The 18634-nt window shown below is 32.6% G+C and overlaps 1 protein-coding gene across 3 annotated transcripts in view; it reads left to right on the forward strand.

Moving 5' to 3' along the window:
- Cdc27 (cell division cycle protein 27) overlaps positions 1 to 18634 on the forward strand; it is a 179120-nt gene that overhangs the window by 25082 nt on the left and 135404 nt on the right. For all 3 annotated transcript variants that reach the window (XM_085817312.1, XM_085817313.1, XM_085817311.1), the window contains exons 2-4: positions 1096 to 1171; positions 1310 to 1457; positions 4859 to 5023. In XM_085817312.1, the coding sequence (XP_085673438.1) occupies positions 1096 to 1171; positions 1310 to 1457; positions 4859 to 5023 (389 nt within the window). The remainder of the gene's footprint in view (positions 1 to 1095; positions 1172 to 1309; positions 1458 to 4858; positions 5024 to 18634) is intronic.

Genomic DNA, 18634 nt, shown 5'->3' on the forward strand with positions numbered 1-18634 from the left:
ATTTGCTGGCTGGTGCCTCTTTAGCAGAAATGTACCAAAAATTCTTTCAATGAAGTTATTCCTTTTGTTACGGAGATAGCCCCTTGATTGTTTTACCAGAATTAGTAAATCATCCATTCATTGTTGTATATGAAATTTCAGAACTCTTTGTTCGCACATCTATTACTAATCCATTATAAATTGTATTGTAAAGTAAAAATGAGCAAAAATTGTTGGTGTATATTTCCCTAGCGTGCCTTCGTGGTGTAATGGTAGCACGCTGGGCCGGTATTCCAGAGGTCCATGGTTCAATTCCCGGCGAAGGTGGTTGCATATTTTTCATCTTTTCTGCTTCCAGTTAACCTAATGACTCTACAAGTGGCGCCCGGACTAAAAGGGTTGTGAACGATGATTCTCTGCCCCCAGGATTTGGTGACTAGGTCCCCTAAAAACCCTAGTCACCCTTTAAAAAGGGGAGTATATAAGGTATTTCTCCCACTTCCCTAGCGTGCCTTCGTGGTGTAACGGTAGCATGCTGAGCCGGTATTCCAGAGGTCCGTGGTTCGATTCCCGGCGAAGGCGGTTGCATATTTTTCATCTTTTTTGCTTCCAGTTAATGACTCTACAGGTGAATGTGGTATTTTTTGGAATGCTAACCAGACACATTTTATTTCTGTTTACACTAAAACTTGAACACAAAGAAAATTTAAATTGCTAGCGTAAACTTCTTATATATGCTGGTACGAATTTCTTCTTTCCATATGAAAATATTGTGATTTTATAATGCCTATGTAGTAAAAAAAATCAGTTTATCTCTGTTTCTTTCAGTTTTAGCTAATGATCAAATTTTAGTATCTTTTCTCTGATCTGATTAATTCCAACAGAAAATAATACTACTGTTACTGAAGTGATCATGTTTTTAAATTCTTTAATGAAAAAATTGGCAAGTTATATCTCTTAAAATAACGCAGGATACTGAGCAGATGTCTATTTTTATGCTGTGAACATTCATCGAAATATGCATTACATACTTAATATAGTGTTTTGATTTTATGTAGATTTATTGCTTTACATTTATAATATATATATATATTAATGTACAAATTCTTTTTCCAGGCAGCTGTTTGGCATGCACTAAATCATTATGCTTATGAAGATGCAATTTTTATAGCAGAGAGACTATTTGCAGAAGGTAAAAATTTGAATCCTTTTTGCTTCATACTATTTTTTGCAAGTTTACTAGTTTGTATTAATAAGTAACACCCATAAACTATGTTCTGATTTATCTGTACTTACACATGTGTATATAAAATTTTTTTTTTTAAACTAGTGGATTCAGACGATACATTGTATCTCTTAGCTACATGTTACTATCGAGCTGGAAGAATTGGTGCAGCATATTCTGTATTAAAACGTAAAGGCTGTCGCAGTTCTCAGTGTCGCTTCTTATATGCTAGGTGTTGTGTTGACCTTAAAAAGTAAAGATATTTTCTCCCTTTTTTCTCTGATAATAACATTTCTCTCTCAAATACTACAAGATAATTTTTTTTATTATATTGAGAAATTTATTTATCTCAGATCTGCATAATTAGTGTTTTTCCATTTCAAGATGTTAAAAAAAATGTATTGTTTTCCTGAGAATGATTTTGTAAGATGTCTTAACAGAATATTTTAGGTAGAAAATGGGGTTAAGACATCAATATCTGAATGAAAAAAAAAAAATATAGTGTGTATTTTTGTAAAACGTTTTTCAGTTTTATTTGCAAAATTTAAGTTTTAATTAAGCTCATTAATGACTTTTTCTTTTTTTAATTATTATCATTGAACATATTTTTTATTTGCCGATGAAGCCATTATGTCAAGCTTTCTTGGTTATGAGAACAACAGTTCCTGGGAATTTTCATAACACTTAATTATTATAAAAGAGAAAAAATGTACAAGGTGCTGATAGGTATCAAGGGATCTGGTATCGAGGGATCTGGTATCAAGCACTCACAAGCCTGCAATTCTTGCACATTGTGAGGGGGTTAGCATGGCAGCATGAATTTGGTTTTCCAGGTGAGACCACAAATGCTGTATTGGATTAATGTGAGCTGAATTTGGAGGCCAAGACATGACTTGAAAGTCACTGGAATGTTCCTCGAACCACTCCCTTGACAATTCAACTCTTATGACATGGTGCATTATCTGCATTATCGTGGTGATAAACACTATTCCCCGCCGGAAATATTGTTATCATGATTGGGTGAACTAGGTCTGCAACAATGTTCACGTAGTGCACGGACATCAGGGATTCTTCTATAGCGATTACGGGTCCTAATGTACACAACAAATGTGGTAAAAGCAACTAGGTTTGCAACAATGTTCACGTAGTGCACGGACATCAGGGATTCTTCTATAGCGATTACGGGTCCTAATGTGCACAACAAATGTGCATCTGAAAGCCAGGGTTTTGTTTGGAAATTGGGGTATTAGCACATGCCCATTGATGTGATGGACCAGAAACCGTGATTCGTCGAATCATGCAGCTTTCTTCCATTCTCCTAATGTCCAATTCCAAAGTTTCTTGGCCCTATTGCAGACGCAGCTGGTGATGATTTGCCATCATTGCAGGGACATGCTTCGGCCTCCCGCTGCGTAGGCCCATACGCAGAAATGTACACTGCACAGTGTGTTGAGAAATACGGTCTGGGTCACCACTCTTGTAGAGTTGGTGGTGATTTTGGCTGTTCTAGCTCTGGTCACGGTGAACAATGCGTATCAGTCTCCGCTCTCCTCTGGAATCAATGCGCCATCGACAACACGTTGCTGACTGGTGACTTGTCATTTCACCATCCATATGCCACTTTCGATATGAGCTCACAGCAACTGCACATTAACAGTCCACTAAATGCGCTGTTTCTGATATTGATGCTCCCAGTTATCGAACCATAACAATTTTACCTTTATCAAAGTCTTATAACTTAGCTGCTTTTGCCATTATGTTGCTAATCACCCTATGTTTGGTAAGACAATGCATAGCCGCTTTATATACTCCAACATCAGTCGAACATGTGCAGTGGTTTTGTTTCTGGGCAAGCCCGTTGTTATAGATGGAGGGTCAAGGTTGCCACTCTACTTGGAAAACCAGAAAAGTCAGGGAATTTGAAAATTAACCAAAATAGTCAGAGAATTTAAGTATTTTAGTCAAAATCTGGAAAAGTCAGGGAATTTCTTACAGCGACACCCCTTTGGAAAAAAAAGCGAGTTTTGCACCAACGTTGGAAGCAATCACTTTCTTGGGGAATTACGTATCACATGAGTGTCCTTCAGGCAGCTGGCGTAAAGCCAATTTTCTGTGACATGCATGTTGAGCTAAAGAAAATACCTTCCCGTTCTCGTATAAAACAAAATCTGTTTATTCCTACTATAGCGTACCATGGAGGTTAGAATAGCCTCTATGTACTACTTTATTCTAACCTCCATGTGTGGTACACACGGATTTGGCGACATTATGATGGTTGGCGACAATTTTCAAAATCGTGCCAAGGCCGTAGCATATACTAAGATTTTACTGCAAAATCTCTTAAGTCTTTTTATTTCTTTTTAATAAATGTAAATAATAATTTTAATAATTATTTGTGATTTTGCAGTAATATTAATAATAATAATAATAAAAAAAGTCATCTAGGCTAACCATTTAATACAACTAACTATATTTGCCAAAATTTCATTGATTATTGTAATTCAGTTTTTAAGTAATTAACTTTATTTAATGTTATTCTTATCATTTAATGTTGCTTCTTCCCTTTAAATTTAGTTGTTATTAGTTAATAATACTTTCAAATACCTGGCATAATCCTGAAACTAATTCTAGTAGTATGATGACATACTACCGCGAAATTTAATAAACATACATTTTGCTCATCTATGTTACTACATAAATATAAAATACTTGAATTTATTTTAAAATTTCATTAAATTCATATCTTTCTTTTGTTTAGTTGCAAAATGTCTGCAAAAAAAGGCATTTTTAAATCAGATTGGGCAGATTCTATTCTCAGTCTTCAGTGGAGAAAAACAACTCCTATATTATGTTAAAACCAAAAATTTTCAAATAAGCAATACCCCAATTCAAAATATTAAAGAAATTTAAAGAAAAAGTGAAATAATAAAATACTTCAAAAGTACATCATATTTGCACAAAATATGAAATTGAAAATTTGAACTTTGAGGTGCATATGTTTGGATACAGGATTACCCATGCCACCATTTTTCCACAATGTGAGAACATGCATGCATACAGATTCTTCATTATTTTATAATAGAGATGAAGCTTTTAAAAATGAAAAATATTTCAATAACAGAAACAAATATTACTATGTTTTGCTCTCAGGATAACTTTAAGATCATATACCAATCAATGATACACTTGCACACACCAATGACATTTTTGCATAATGAGTTATGATGAAAATTAAGCATTCTTTTTTCGTAATAGGACAGGAGGAGATATGGTACAAGTAAATGGTGTAGAATTGGCCAGTGGAAGTGCAGCTATAAGGTTCTTTTATTCTAGAGTTTAATTGAAAAATCAATTTTTTAAATTAATTTTTGTTTGAATATTTAAAAAAATACACTAGGTTAATTTTTACAATAACAGGATGAGCACAAAAGTAAGCCTAATAAAATTGTTTGGTTTATCTAGCAAAGCTAAAATTTAAGCAGCTCGTGTGTTTAAATAGGATGTGCAATTTGTACTGTACAATAAAATTTCTGCAGCAATATTTCTTTTAATTATCTATAAGCGGTTTGTTTGTTGTCTTTTGAAATACAGGTACTATAAATGTATGGAATAAAATTTATTTTTTTTATGCTATTAGTATAAAATATTTTATAGGTTTTCTGAAGCAGAGTTTTCCATAGCTGGAAATTCAATAGCAAAGACTAAAAGTCTAGATGAAATTGTCAATGAATTTGGAGATTTCTCTTCATTTGCTATTCAGTTGCTAGGTCATATATGTTATAAAACATCGAGACTTGGTAAAGCAGCTGAAGCTTACAGGTTTGTGCTCAATTTTGAATTTTGATAATTGATGTAATGAGTTAAAAAATAATTAAATATAAGGATTTGTAACTCAAAATATCAGTTACTGCAAGTAGATCATTTTGCATAGCTTTGTTTTCTTTTTAAATTTATGTTTAGTAAAATAGTATTTTTTGATAATTTTAATATTTTTCTTTGCTTCCCAATTTATAATATCATTTCTAATATTTTTGAATTGTACATCACTAGAAAGGAAAACAACTTTATCAGGTTTAAAAGTACATAATAAGAGTCGAGTATTCTGAGGTTATTTGCAGGAAAAGAACATTTTAATCTGAGCTATGGTTTCATGGATTTGTCTTTAAATAATCTCTCTATATGAGCAGGAAGAAATTAACAGTTTTATATAATTAATAATACATAGCAACACAGATTTCATACACTGAACAAATTCTAAATTCAGCTAAATTTTGAATTTCAAGTATTTCTGAAAGCCATCAAAACTGACTCGGGAAACCATATTAATATCATGTTGCTAGACTTCTGGAACTGTTTTCTGGTGCCTTTTATTTTAATATTACATCCAAAAGGGTGTTTTGTTTTTACCATTTTGTGTGTTACCTTGTTCTTTGCACTTAAAACACATTAAATTCAATTCAACAGCAATATCACAAAATATTTAAAAGCAGCATATCTACACAGTCTCGCACACTGGAGATAAAAATGTTTTTTTTTCTGTACAGTGTTGCCATTGCTCGCTTTGAAATCGTTGAGTTTGTTAATAAAAAATTCATTAAAGTTTTTAAAAATTTTAAATACGTAATAAAAAAATTCAAAATTTGGGCTTTGAATGGCTCATCTTCGTTTAAGGACTTCCTTCCTCAGTTGCACGACAACCTGGGTGGGCCCTGGCCTTCTCAATGATTTTCTTCCTGGCCTTTCTTTTCTTGGCCATGGTCTTCCACTTAATTATTCTTAAAGTGACGAGGTTCCCTTTCAGGTAATCAACCCATCTGAGTTCTTCCAGTGGGCTTGGCCAGGAATATTTTCTGCATTGTGTGCTCCTTAATTAGTGTGGCCAGCCCATTTAATCCATTAAATTTTTATGTATTTCATGACATCGGGTTCTTTGTAGGTACGGTAAAGTTCTAAATTTGAGCATCTGTGCCAAACACCATCAACTTGTATTCATCAAAAAATAGCTCTTAGTAGCTGCCGCTCAAAGATACCAAGGGCATTTTCATCATTTTGTGTCATTGTCCAAGTTTCTGAAGAGTATGTGAGTATAGGTCTGATTAGACATTTATAAATTAATGACTTTTTCTTTTAATTAAATTTGATTTTAAATATTTCTTTAATACGTGAAAGCATCTATTGACAGCTTTAATTCTCCTCTGTACTTCAGGTGTGATGTTGGTATTAATGTTAAGCTCAGAGCCCAGATATATAAAGCTATGAACTTCCTCAAATTTATAAGTATATATTTGCAGGTGAGTAGGAGTCCCTTGTGCATTGCATGTGTTTAGCTTTTTCCTGGTTTATAGTAAGGTGCATTTTACCTGCCTCTCTTTCCAGGGTCAGAAATGAGAAAGGAAGTTTTAATTTCTGAATCACTCATACAGTATCTGAAATATGCGATAGCCCCATATGCTTTAAGACTTGTGTCCGAAAATAAGTGAAGGCTGATATTCATTGGATCATCATCAAAGAAATTCCATTGTATCGATATTTCAGTGAAATCACAAAGTTCATCCCACCAAATGTTAAATTTATCCTTAATCTCTGCAGGTAGGACCTCATCCCAGTTAGCATTGGAACACCAGATTTCTTGAATAATGATTTTTGCCCGAATAATGAAGTGTGCAATAAATCGAAATGGATCATATATTTGGCTGATACTTTGTAAAACTTTCCTTTTTGTAGTTATATTGTTTTCAGTAGAAAAGTCAATTCAATTTTTTAAATTTAACATTATATTGTCCTCAATGGAATTCCAGTTCATGCCCAAAAAATTTTATTCACTAGTTAATTTGTTATCTGATTTCTCTAGCTTATTTAACCCTCTCAGCGTTACAGCCGGAAAATTCCGCATAGAAGGCATCCTTCTATATTCATTATACATAAAAATTTCTGCTAGTTTTTAATGTATCTGATTTCGGTTTGGATGTATATTGGAAGGAAAGGAATCAAGGTGCAAAATGAGAGAGTCATTTTTTTAATTAAAATCAAGAAAATACCACTTATTCATGACATTTTGAAGAACTTTGAAATTTCAGGGTTAAACCCATAAGGCTCGGAGGGTTATGACCCATAAATCATTTAATGCTTTAGAATTAGTACTTAATTTTCTGAAATTCATCCCAGCATCCTTTAAATATGTTAACCATATCTACAGATAACCGATATGCACCTTCAAATGTTTCTGCTCTGAAATACAGGTCTTTGACATAGATAGAAGAATTTAACATTCAAAACTGTCCGGCATTTTATCTTTATATTTCCAAATATGATATTTTATGGCAGCAGCCAAAATGAAAGGTGATATAATCAAACTGAAGGTACGTGACACATGTGCATAATCTTAAAAGAGTCATATTTTAAAGAAATTTTAAAGAAATTTTCGCAATTGTCTATCACCTTCAGCAATTCCTATCATCAAAAATGCCTTTTCAATGTCTCCACAAAATGCTATCTTAAACTTACGAAAATTTAACATAATGTCTAGTATATTGGGATTTAGATTAGGTCCCGATTCAAGTTTGTCATTTGATGAATTCATGTTCTGTGTTCTTGTGCTAGCGTTGTACACAATTCTTACATTAGTGGTTGCACCAGATCGTATAACTGCTCAGTGTGGCATAAGATATCCTGAATTTGTATCATTATTCAGACATTCGTGTACAATTCCTTCTAATATCTGGTTTTTAATTATTTTTTTATATTCCTGAAAAATCTCCTGAGTTTTACTTAATTTATTTTGAAGGTTCACAAATCATTTCTTTGCTACCTTAAAATTATTTTCCCAGATTATTCGGACTGTATTTCCAGATTAAATTTTCTGCATATCTACCATTTTTAGACTGCAAATTTCTTTCAAACTGGTCTATTTTTTCACAGTCAATATCGGAATAATAATCAGAATCATTAATTCCCCAAAACTCTTAAATCCTTCAATACAACAGTGTTTGTCATTACCGCTAAATTTTCAGAACAATTTTTATTTGTTTTAATTTTCTCGATTTCTGCAGCCAACCAACCAAACAGAACTGACTGCATATTACCCTTCAGATATTTTCGTACTTTGTGAATAAACTACATTCCAGAATTCATCCCTGCCAATTAATATCTCAACATCTGTGTTATTTTTACCAGAGCAGTCAGGGATCTGCAACTCTAAATGCTCCATGAAGTCTGTAATTTGCTTACTAGGTATATTGATGGGTGCCAAGGAAATAACATCCGAGACCAAACATTAAATTTTTAGTCCAAAGGGGCTTTTTTGTCCTGAAGGACTATTGTTTTCGTTTTGCGATTTTGCGTTAAATCGTTATAAATGTCCGTTTCACTTTTCAAACTGTTGCCACCAAATTTTAGAGTCCTGCGTTATATTTGAAGAAATTAAATAATGAAAAATCTGCATAAATGTACGTATAATTCTTGCATTGTGATAAAACAACAGTACATAGAGCCATCGAATTTCGAATGACATAATCCTCCTACGAATATGGGCATGTGGAAGACCAAATTTGGAATTTGTTTTATTATCAATTTCATATTTTGTAAAACTTTAACGAATTTTTGATTAAAAAACTCAAGGATTTCAAAGTGAGCAATGGCAACGTTCTACACGGGGGGGGGGGGCGACCTTTTTATCTCCAGCTTGTGGAACTGTGTATCGGAAATTCTAAAGATATGCTCATTTTAAAATTATTTTGCGACATTGCTGTTGAACGGAATTTTATGGTTTAAGTGCAAAGAACATGATATTTAATAAATAAAGGTAACACACAAAACATTAAAAAAAAAAAAAAAAAAAAAACACCTTTGGATGTAATTTAAAATCTGAAACCTTTTAGATTTTTGTATATATTTATTTTAATTTTATTATTTGGTTTCTAGTTTTAAATTTCAGTTTCAACTACCAGATAGGAATGATTCATTGCCTTGGTTGCACCAAATGAATAAACGAGTCTTTCATAACGGATTGGAATAAGTTTTAAATAATCGGCTAATTTTTTCGTTATAAAGGATCTTTGACTACTTTGATCAAGAATTAATCTAGTTACTTGTGATTTATATTTACAACAAACATTATTTACCTGGCATTACAGTCATTATTATTACATTGAGGAACAGAATCAATCAATTTTAAGTTTTGAACTTTATTTCTTTCCTCATAATTGAGAGTCAGATATTCGGTTTCATTTTCAGGTGTTGGTGGTGTATTTAATTATGGCAAAGCACACGAGGGCTATCTGCCTAAAGGGAGGGATGCCTTTCGTGGAGGACTTTCTAAGGGAAACTGGCTCGTATACACGTTACACATGGGGAAAACCATGAAAACGCCCATGCAGCCAGCCCGTTCGCGGGATTCGAACCTCAGACCGAACTACCAGTGTTCAGCGTCTTTACCGCTCGGCCGCTGGTGGGCCGGTTTCATTTTCAGAATAACTTTGTTCTGACTTTTTATTTACATGGGATTTATTAGTACAAATCGATTCATTGTGATACATTCTACCTCATTTAATTTCTACACTGTTTTGATGTATGAAATGTTTTTAAAAAACAAGAATAGCAGTGATTTTTGGATCTTAGTTTAAGATCTTAGATCTTTAATTTATCAAAAACATTTACTTAACATTTAAATGACTTGTGCAAATTATCACAGAAGATGCATTTTCGGTTAACTGCAGTATTAAATGCTGCCGTGGCTGTATTTTTTACATATTTTTTAGTTTCATATTTTAATTGATTGAATCGCTGAGATACATGATTTTTTTTTTTCATTTAATTCTAAATTTGAAACTTCCCTGCATTCTATTTCTGTTTTAATAAATTGTGTTAATTCCGAAATTTCAACTTTATCTTTCGATCTTCTTTGCCGATTAAATTCCAAAACTAAATCATCCAGAATTAATTTTAAAAATATTGGAATTAGTAAATGTCCATATGAGAAGTTACCCCTAAAGCTTCCAAATTACAAATCAAAACTTCTAATTTGTCATACAATTTACATAAAGCCTTTACATTCACAGAATTTTTAACAGCTTCTAAATTGAGAATTTTATTCATGAATGGATTAAGTATCAGGTCTTTTCGACCATATATGCCTTTTAGTGATGCTACACAACTCTCATAATTACTTTCTGTTATTTCAAAGCCTGAAACAATATTCGAAACTTGTCTCATTAAGAATATTTTTAAATAGGCATATTTTTGTATTTTTGAGAGCATTTGGTTGTTATCTATAAAATTTTCGAAACTATTCCAAAATTCATTCCATTGTTTAGGGTCTCCCCAAAACTTATCAATCATTAGTTTTGGTAATTTCAGCGTACTGTTTTCACTAGTGCTATTTCCACTTACCTGCAAAATTCCATTACCACTAGACAGGTTTAAATCAGAACTTTGGGGATTTTGCATTAGGGTACTCTTGTAATCACATCTAGAAACTGCTTAATTTGACTACAAGCAATTATACATTTGTCATTATATTCTTCACTTAAACTACAATCTTCTTCTATTAAGTTAACATCAATTAACTCTTAATAAATTTCACATATGAAGAGATGTCTAATATCTCTGTGTTTAGTATGTGAGTGGTAAACAGAGTTTTTCATAAGCTTCTGTGCACCTTATATCAGCATTAAAATTTAATTCTTTAAGAAAACCATGTAAATAAACTGCTCCTTTGACACTTTCTGAACGACTGATGTACTCTGCTTCAGTACTTGATAATGCAACAGTTTGTTGCTTCCGTGATTCCCATCTTATTGGATTTCCAGCAAGCTTGAATAAGAAACCTACATAGTATTTTCTATTATTATCAGATGCCTAGTCAGCATCGGTATATTCGATAAGTGCTTTTCCAGTCTTTCGAAATTTTAGAAAATAATTTTTAGTTCCTTTTAAGTATCAAAGGACACGCTTTGCAGCCAACCAGTGTAATTTACCAGGATTGTTATTAAATTGGCTCCGGCCTAGTGAACATAGAAAGATACATAGGCGAACCAATTAAACGGCGATAAGGTACATTGTTAATTTCTTCTATTTCAGTTTCAGAAGGCCACATTTCTTTACTTAATTTTAAACTAAGATCTAAAGGAGTTGCTACTGGTTTTGCATCTTGCATACTAAACCTTCATTGGATGTTATCAACATATTTCTGCTGAGATAAACTAATAGAATTATTATTAACATCTTGATTAAAGTCTTTGATTAAAGCCAAGATAATCTTTAAGTTCAGCATATAAATCACCGCTGTTTGTTGCTATTTTAATGTCTTCTACATATAAAATTAGAATTAACTCACCTTGAGATGTTTTCATCCTATAAACACATTTATCTGATTGTAATGGTTTTAATCCAAAGTTTTTTGTCTAATTTGCACACCACTGTTGTCCACTTTGTTTCAAACCATAGAGAGACTTTTGCAAAGCATAATCAGGATTATTTTGGTCTTCAAAATCTTTAGCTTGTGCCATGAAATTTTTTCTTTTAAATATCCGTTAACATAAGCCATAACAAAATCTAGTTGATATAAAATAAGGTCTTGTTCAGCACTGTATGCACTCGCAGTTCTTATAGAGCTTGCTCTATCTACTGGAGCAAAGGTTTCATTGAAATCAATTCCAGGTTCCTGTGCAAATCCTCTAGCAACCAATCAAGCTTTTCTCTTTTGAACTGTTCCATCTGCATTATATTTCGTTTTAAGAACTCGGTGACACCTGTTACCTTTTTATTCTGTGGTTGCTTTACTAATTTTCATGCACCATTTTTAACAAGTGCTTCATACTCACTTTGCATAGCCTTATGCCATTCTTCAGCATAACTTCCATATAATGCTTCTTCTAATGTCCGATTTGTGTCTTCTTCTTTGGCAATTTGTGCTTCTTCCTTTTTTATGTTTATATTGCGGTAATCCTTTTTTGGTTTTCCTGGCTTCGCAGTCTTGATTTTCTTTGGACGACCTGGCTTCCCTGCATTTCAGGTATTGCTTTGGAATCAGAATCTTCATTATCAGATGATTCAGCAGATGCTTCTACCATATTTGAGGGGTCTTCTGTTATTTTATCAGCCGATATTTGCCTTACATTCAAAAGTTCTTCCTTCTTTTTATCAGGAATATTTTCAAGAAATAAAACTTCTAAATCTTTATCATAATTAGTACAGTTTTCAAATTCATCAATGTATCTAACATCTCAGCTTATAGTGATTTTTCTGGAAATTTTATTCCACAGCCTATATGCTTTCGATTCATTTGTCTCTCTAACAAAAATATGTTCTGATCGAGGATCAAATTTTCCTTTAGACCTTTTATTAAGTATGAAACATTTCTATTTGAATATTTTGAAGTGAGATACTGTTTGCTTGATGCCAAAAAATAATTCATATGGTGTTTTGTTTACTCTTAGGCTTCGATTCAGGCAACGATTTTGAATATAAACAGCACATTTCAAGGCTTCAGCCCAAAAGGATAGGGGAAAATTACTTTGTAGTAACAAACATCTGGCCATTTCAGTGCGATTTATGCATTCAGCTCTTGAATTCTGTTGAAGAGTCATTGGTGCAGAGAATTCTCATTTAATCCCGTGTTCTTGAATATATTTATTAAATTTTTCTCGACGATATTCGAGACTGTTATCAGTCCGAAAGATTTATATTTTCTTTCGTAGATGATTTTCGACCACAGCTTTGTATTTAATGAATGCATTTTTCACTTCATCTTTAGTTTTAAGAAAACTGACTTTGACGTAACGCGATTTGTCATCTATAAAGGTAACGAAATAACGCAAACCAGCATGGGATGGGACTCTCATAGCTCCGCACAAATCTGAGTGATTCAAGTTCAGTAATTCATCACTCTGAAATTTTGATTCTTTTTGAAAAGGTTGCACGGTTTGTTTACCTCGGATACAGATTTTTCAGTCTTTTGGAGATTCAGTATTATTAAAATTTAAATTTCTAACCATGTTATCAAATTTAAGTCTTTTCAAATCAGACTCATTTAAATGACCTAATTTAAGATACCACTTATCAAAATCACTTACCTGTGCTATTTCAGCTGTTTCAGTGTTTGGTTATATATAATAAAGATCACCATTACGGATAGCTTGCACTAGTATAGATCCATTTGGTTCTATTATTCTAGCATGTTGTTCTGTAAAAATCACTGAGCAATTATTTGTGGTAGCTTTAGATGTTGACAGCAAATTACATTTTAATTTTGGAACACATAACACATTTCTGAGTGTAAGTTTAATTGTCTTAGTTTCGTTAGGTACTGTTATAAGAACAGTTCCAGTTCCTGTAATTTTTGCTGTTTTGTCAACTGCTAGCTTTATGGTTGAATTCGTTCGAGGGTGAAATTCTGAAAATAACCTTCTGCTGTCATTGCACATATGAGATGTACAGCCACTATCTAAGCACCATGAGGAAGTCTTTTGATAAGCATTGTTTACTGCTAAACTAATCTGCTCTTTATAATTAGAAGCCATCATAGAACTTTGATTTCCCTTATTTGATTGCATATATTTTCTATCAGCTATTTTCTTTCTGCATTCAGATGCCTTGTGCCCAATTTTCTAACAGTAATTACACTTTAAGTTTTGATATCTTTCAGTGGGAAAATTTCTGTTTGAATTTACCTTCCATTTTTCATTTTTCCTCTGTTCTTGATTTTTTCTTTTATTTTCAGTATAGTATGCATTCTGTGAATCTTGAGAAGTTTTCCCTTTTCTTGCTTCCCATTCTTATAGCATTTGGATTTTCAAAGATTCGGAACTAAGTAATTGATCTCTTGATTCGATGGCGCATCTAAAATTTTCAAAGTTTTTTGGGATACTGTAGAACAGAAAAATCATTAATAAATCATCAGCTATGTCAGTTTCCATTTTTTTAAGCTTATCAACTATTTCAAATAAATTGTTCAAATGTTCAGACATCGTTTCTCTTTCCGCTGATACAATTCACTAGGATTAATAGCAAGAATTATATCTGCTGGAGCTTTTTGATCAACTTAGAGCCATTTCTTTTCGCCTTTGGTTCCTTCAGCAGGTTTTAGCTCTCTACTGGTTACATAATCATTAATAAATAAATCGGTTACATAATCATCGTTTTTAATCAATACAACTTCTATTTGTCAAATTTTCAGCTATTTTTCAGCTGTCAAAATTATCTTTTCCAAGCTTTTCTATAGTAGTTAAATGCGACATAACGTAATACGGTCTCTCACAGCCAAAAACAAGATTGAGAGATATAAAAATAGGCTTAACTGAACATCAGCGTTCAGTTAAGCCTATTTATTAACATTGCTTAACTGTTTAACAGTCCTTGCACTGGATTAGGCTTAAGAGTTCAATGCTCAAAAACTTCAAAATAATCATTTTAATGAAACTATTTTGCTATTTAAGCATAGTTGAAACGTTCCTGGGTTCCATAACCATTAGAAAAATAAATGAGTCTAAACAGATTGTAACATCAATGAACATTTTTAATGCGAGAGATTAATTTAAACATAGTTTCATACAGCAGAGAAAAGCAAAGAAGTAAGAAGGCATATATATACATACATATGTAATAAACAGTTACATCATCACCGTGTGGATAAACGCGAACACCGCATGCGTCAGGAGAATCACTCTTAAGCTAAACGTTGTATTGTAATTTATAATGCAACTAATTTACTACAAATAATTACTAATTAATTTAGATTTCCCAACCTTAATTTGAAACTCCATTTTCCCTTGAATATGAACTTTCCATTTTTAATCGAAAGTCGATCAGTTCGATCCACGTTCACTTAATCCAATTTTTTCTTTGTGAACACACAAAAGCTTCCCAAACTCCTAACTTCATTCTACATGCACCATTTAGAAAAGAGTTTCTAGATCGGTGATGGTGGTTCAGTCATTCACAAAATTTGAACATATTTACAATATTTTAACAAACTATGTACAGAGCATAATTTTAGGCCATTGCCTTCAACCAAAACAAACTTTTATTTTTCTCTCTACAACAATGCGACATCCCTCTAGCGTTTTTCTTCTTTCAAATTATTCAACATACAGGTAGCCCTCCTATAACACGGCATCCTGTAACTCGGTTTCGCTATAACACGATTCATAAATTGCAAGGACCTTCCTACAACACGGTTTTCCTATAACACGGTTTCTCTCTGACATGATAAGAGAATTGCCCAAGTTGTCCGAAGAAATTTAATGAATTCCGCACGAAGATTTTCATATTGAACAAAGCACCCCATCTAGTCATTTAACACATAAGAGTCCTCTTTTGGTAAGTTCTGCCAGTTGTCTTCCAAGATCCGGTACCAGTAAAAACAAATCTCCTCAGACAGACGAGCTACGTGTTGGAAAGCGACCATTGAATTCTTAACAGGTAAAGGAGGAAAATTGTTTCCTTTCATAACCTTCAAAAGCACAATTGCACAACAGAAACAAAACCCAGTCTCAAAAAAGCACAATCACCAGATAACAATGAAGAAACCTCACTTTGCAGAAGGTGAACTATATGATAAGTGCTCTAAAATGCATAACCTGCACGTTAGGCTTCCAAAAGTCGAATCCATATCTCCGTGGTCTGAAGACAAAAGTGTCTCACGTTGCTGGTTGGCAGTCTGCGTCTAGCCACATTATGTTAAAGAATAGGTTTTCATCTTTAAGACATTAAGTTTCAGTCCCAAAACATGTCTGATAAAGATAAAAAAACAACTTTTAAGAAGAAATTCATTGTTTAAAAGGAAAAAAGGCATCTCACATTGGAAAAAGTTTTAATTTAAATGAAGCAACAATCCAAACTATTACGAAAAATGAAAAAGAAATAAGAAATGCAGTTGCCGCAGAATCTTCGACATTCGCAAAACGTAAAGTTTGCTCCTTCCAGGCGCCAATATGATTGAGAAGATGGAAAAGGCACTCAGCATTTGCATTGATAATAGCTGTCAAAAAAGAATTCCATTGGATGTTAATATCATTAAACAAAAAGCACTCAATATGTTCAAGCACCTTAAAGAACATGGAGAATCCCCTGTCAATCCAGATTTTCTAGCAAGTAAAGGTTGGTTCGAAAATTTCAAAAAGCGTCTTGCAACTCATAGCATACGAATTCAAGGATAATATGCATCAGCTGATTATGGAGCTGCTAGGGCGTTGATTATGACGTTAAAGCTTGGCTTTTAAATTTTTTTGTGCCAGATGCTGAACATTATTTAAGGCAGAAAAATTTGAGCTTCAAGGCTCTATTATTATTAAATAATGCTTCATTTCAACCACAAGCTTCATCATTCCAAAGTCAAAATACTGTTCCTACCACCTAACACTACTTTCGTTACTTCAACCATTGGATCAAGGTATTATTCATACCTTTAAAACATATTACGTAAGAAGAGCATTACAGTGCATTTTAGATGCAACCGATTCAAAATCAAGGTAGTGGAAGCTTGGAAGACATTTTCAATCAAGCACTGTATCGACATCGTATTTTTGTCTCTGAAAGAACTGAAAACATCAACATTAAATGCAAGGTAGAAGATATATCCCTCTTCAGTTGAAATAGAAAACGTGCTTGAATCTTCAGAAAATGAAATTTTTGGCGTATTAAAACTTGCTAAATCAGTTGGAGGCGAAGGTTTTGTCGACATAGCTATTTGAGGACGTTCAAGTTGTATTGGCGGAAGAAGAAATTGACGAAGCAGATTTGATGGAAATGGCAGCTGAAGCTGTAAATCAAGTCAATTCTGAGGACACTAGCACTGATAAAGATAGTACAATTAATAATTTAACAAAATTTTAAAAAAGCTAAGCTTAGCTGAAAATCTCAAATGATTTTTCTTGAGTACAGACCCTTTCGCTGAAATAAGCCAAAAATTCAAAAGGGAGCTGCAAACCGTCTATCTCCATATCAAGAAATTTATGTTGTTCCAGTAAGAACTAGTAAGCAAATAAAATTTAAAGTGGGAAGAAAATGCCAGAACTTTAAATGAAGAAAGAAATTCTGAAAGTGAAAACTATTTCATTCCACCGAAAAAACGTTCTCAGATCATTATATGAGCAGTGACAATGAAGAGATTTATTAAACTAAAGTTGCATTAAATTGAAATATGTAATGTTTTTTGTTTTGTGCTATACATATATATGTTTAATAAAAATTAAGTTGTTTATGTAGAATTAAAAAAAACAATTGTTTTTAATAAGTTTTCGGAACGTAATCCACCTTTTTATACTAGCTCTGGGTCTTATACAACACGGTTTCACATAAGACGGCATTTTCTAGAAACCTATCTACCGTGTTATACGAGGGTTGCTTGTATATTACCTGCTTTTAGTCTTAAATTGGTTGCTTGCCAAAAGAGGGGGTTGAAAAAAAAACTTTGTTTTGCATCTATTTCATCATATTATATTTAGCTCCTCTCAATCTGAACTTAAGTGGTTGCATTTATGTAAATTACTTTTGAATATTCAGGGATTTGAATTTATATTTCCAAATGCGAGGAGGAAATCAGGCTGTGTTTATTGAAGGAAAAATCTGACATAAATAGATCACATACTGTAGATCAACACTGTATTGAAGCTAAAGTTATTGTGTACACATTTAATTATGATTTGGATGGTATTATAAAGTTCTTAAAAGCTGCATATATCATATAACTCTTCTTCAACTAATTGGAGGTCAAATATTTATCATATAACTCTTCTTCCTTAACTAAATGGGGTCAAAAAACAACTTATGAATCCCAAATTTTGAATAGTTTTCAACACAGTCTCAAACTACTGTTCTAAACAAATCTGTTCAGTTGTCATTTTCATTTTATTGAAAAGGTGCCAAGTGAAAACATGTAGATTTTCAATCAGTACTGTGTCCTGAAAAATAGTTTGAAACCCAGTATTCTTCACAGGATTAATTAGAGAGCATGTTATAAATAGTTTATTGCAAAATATTTCTGAAAAGGGCTAAATGAGTGAATTTCCCATAAAGTAAATAAGGAAAATTTTACAGTTAATAATGATTGTACAAAAAGCTACTAAGGACAAGGGAAATAGTGTAAAATAAATTTAAAGCACCTTTACATTGGATCACATTCATTTGTGACTTTTTTTTTTTTTTTTTTTTTTTTTGTGGAGTAATATTATCTGATTAGCAGTACTACTCAAAGAAGGCCAAATTGTAAAATATAGTGTATGTTATATATATTTTATTATAACACAACTTACTAAAATTTGTTTGTTAATCAAAAAGAAAAGTAAATGTAATTTTGAAAATTTTCAATGCTAAATAATGGTTACTAGATAAAACTATTTGGCAAAAGTTTGGATGGTGTTGCTAAGGAAAAATGCCCCCCTTCCACCTTTTTAAATTCGCTGACTTTTATGCAGTTTGAACATTTCCATAAAT

This window comes from Stegodyphus dumicola, chromosome 5, assembly GCF_044657685.1.
Source record: "Stegodyphus dumicola isolate Sdum_Otavi_A_Nest chromosome 5, ASM4465768v1".
Lineage (NCBI taxonomy): Eukaryota > Metazoa > Arthropoda > Arachnida > Araneae > Eresidae > Stegodyphus > Stegodyphus dumicola.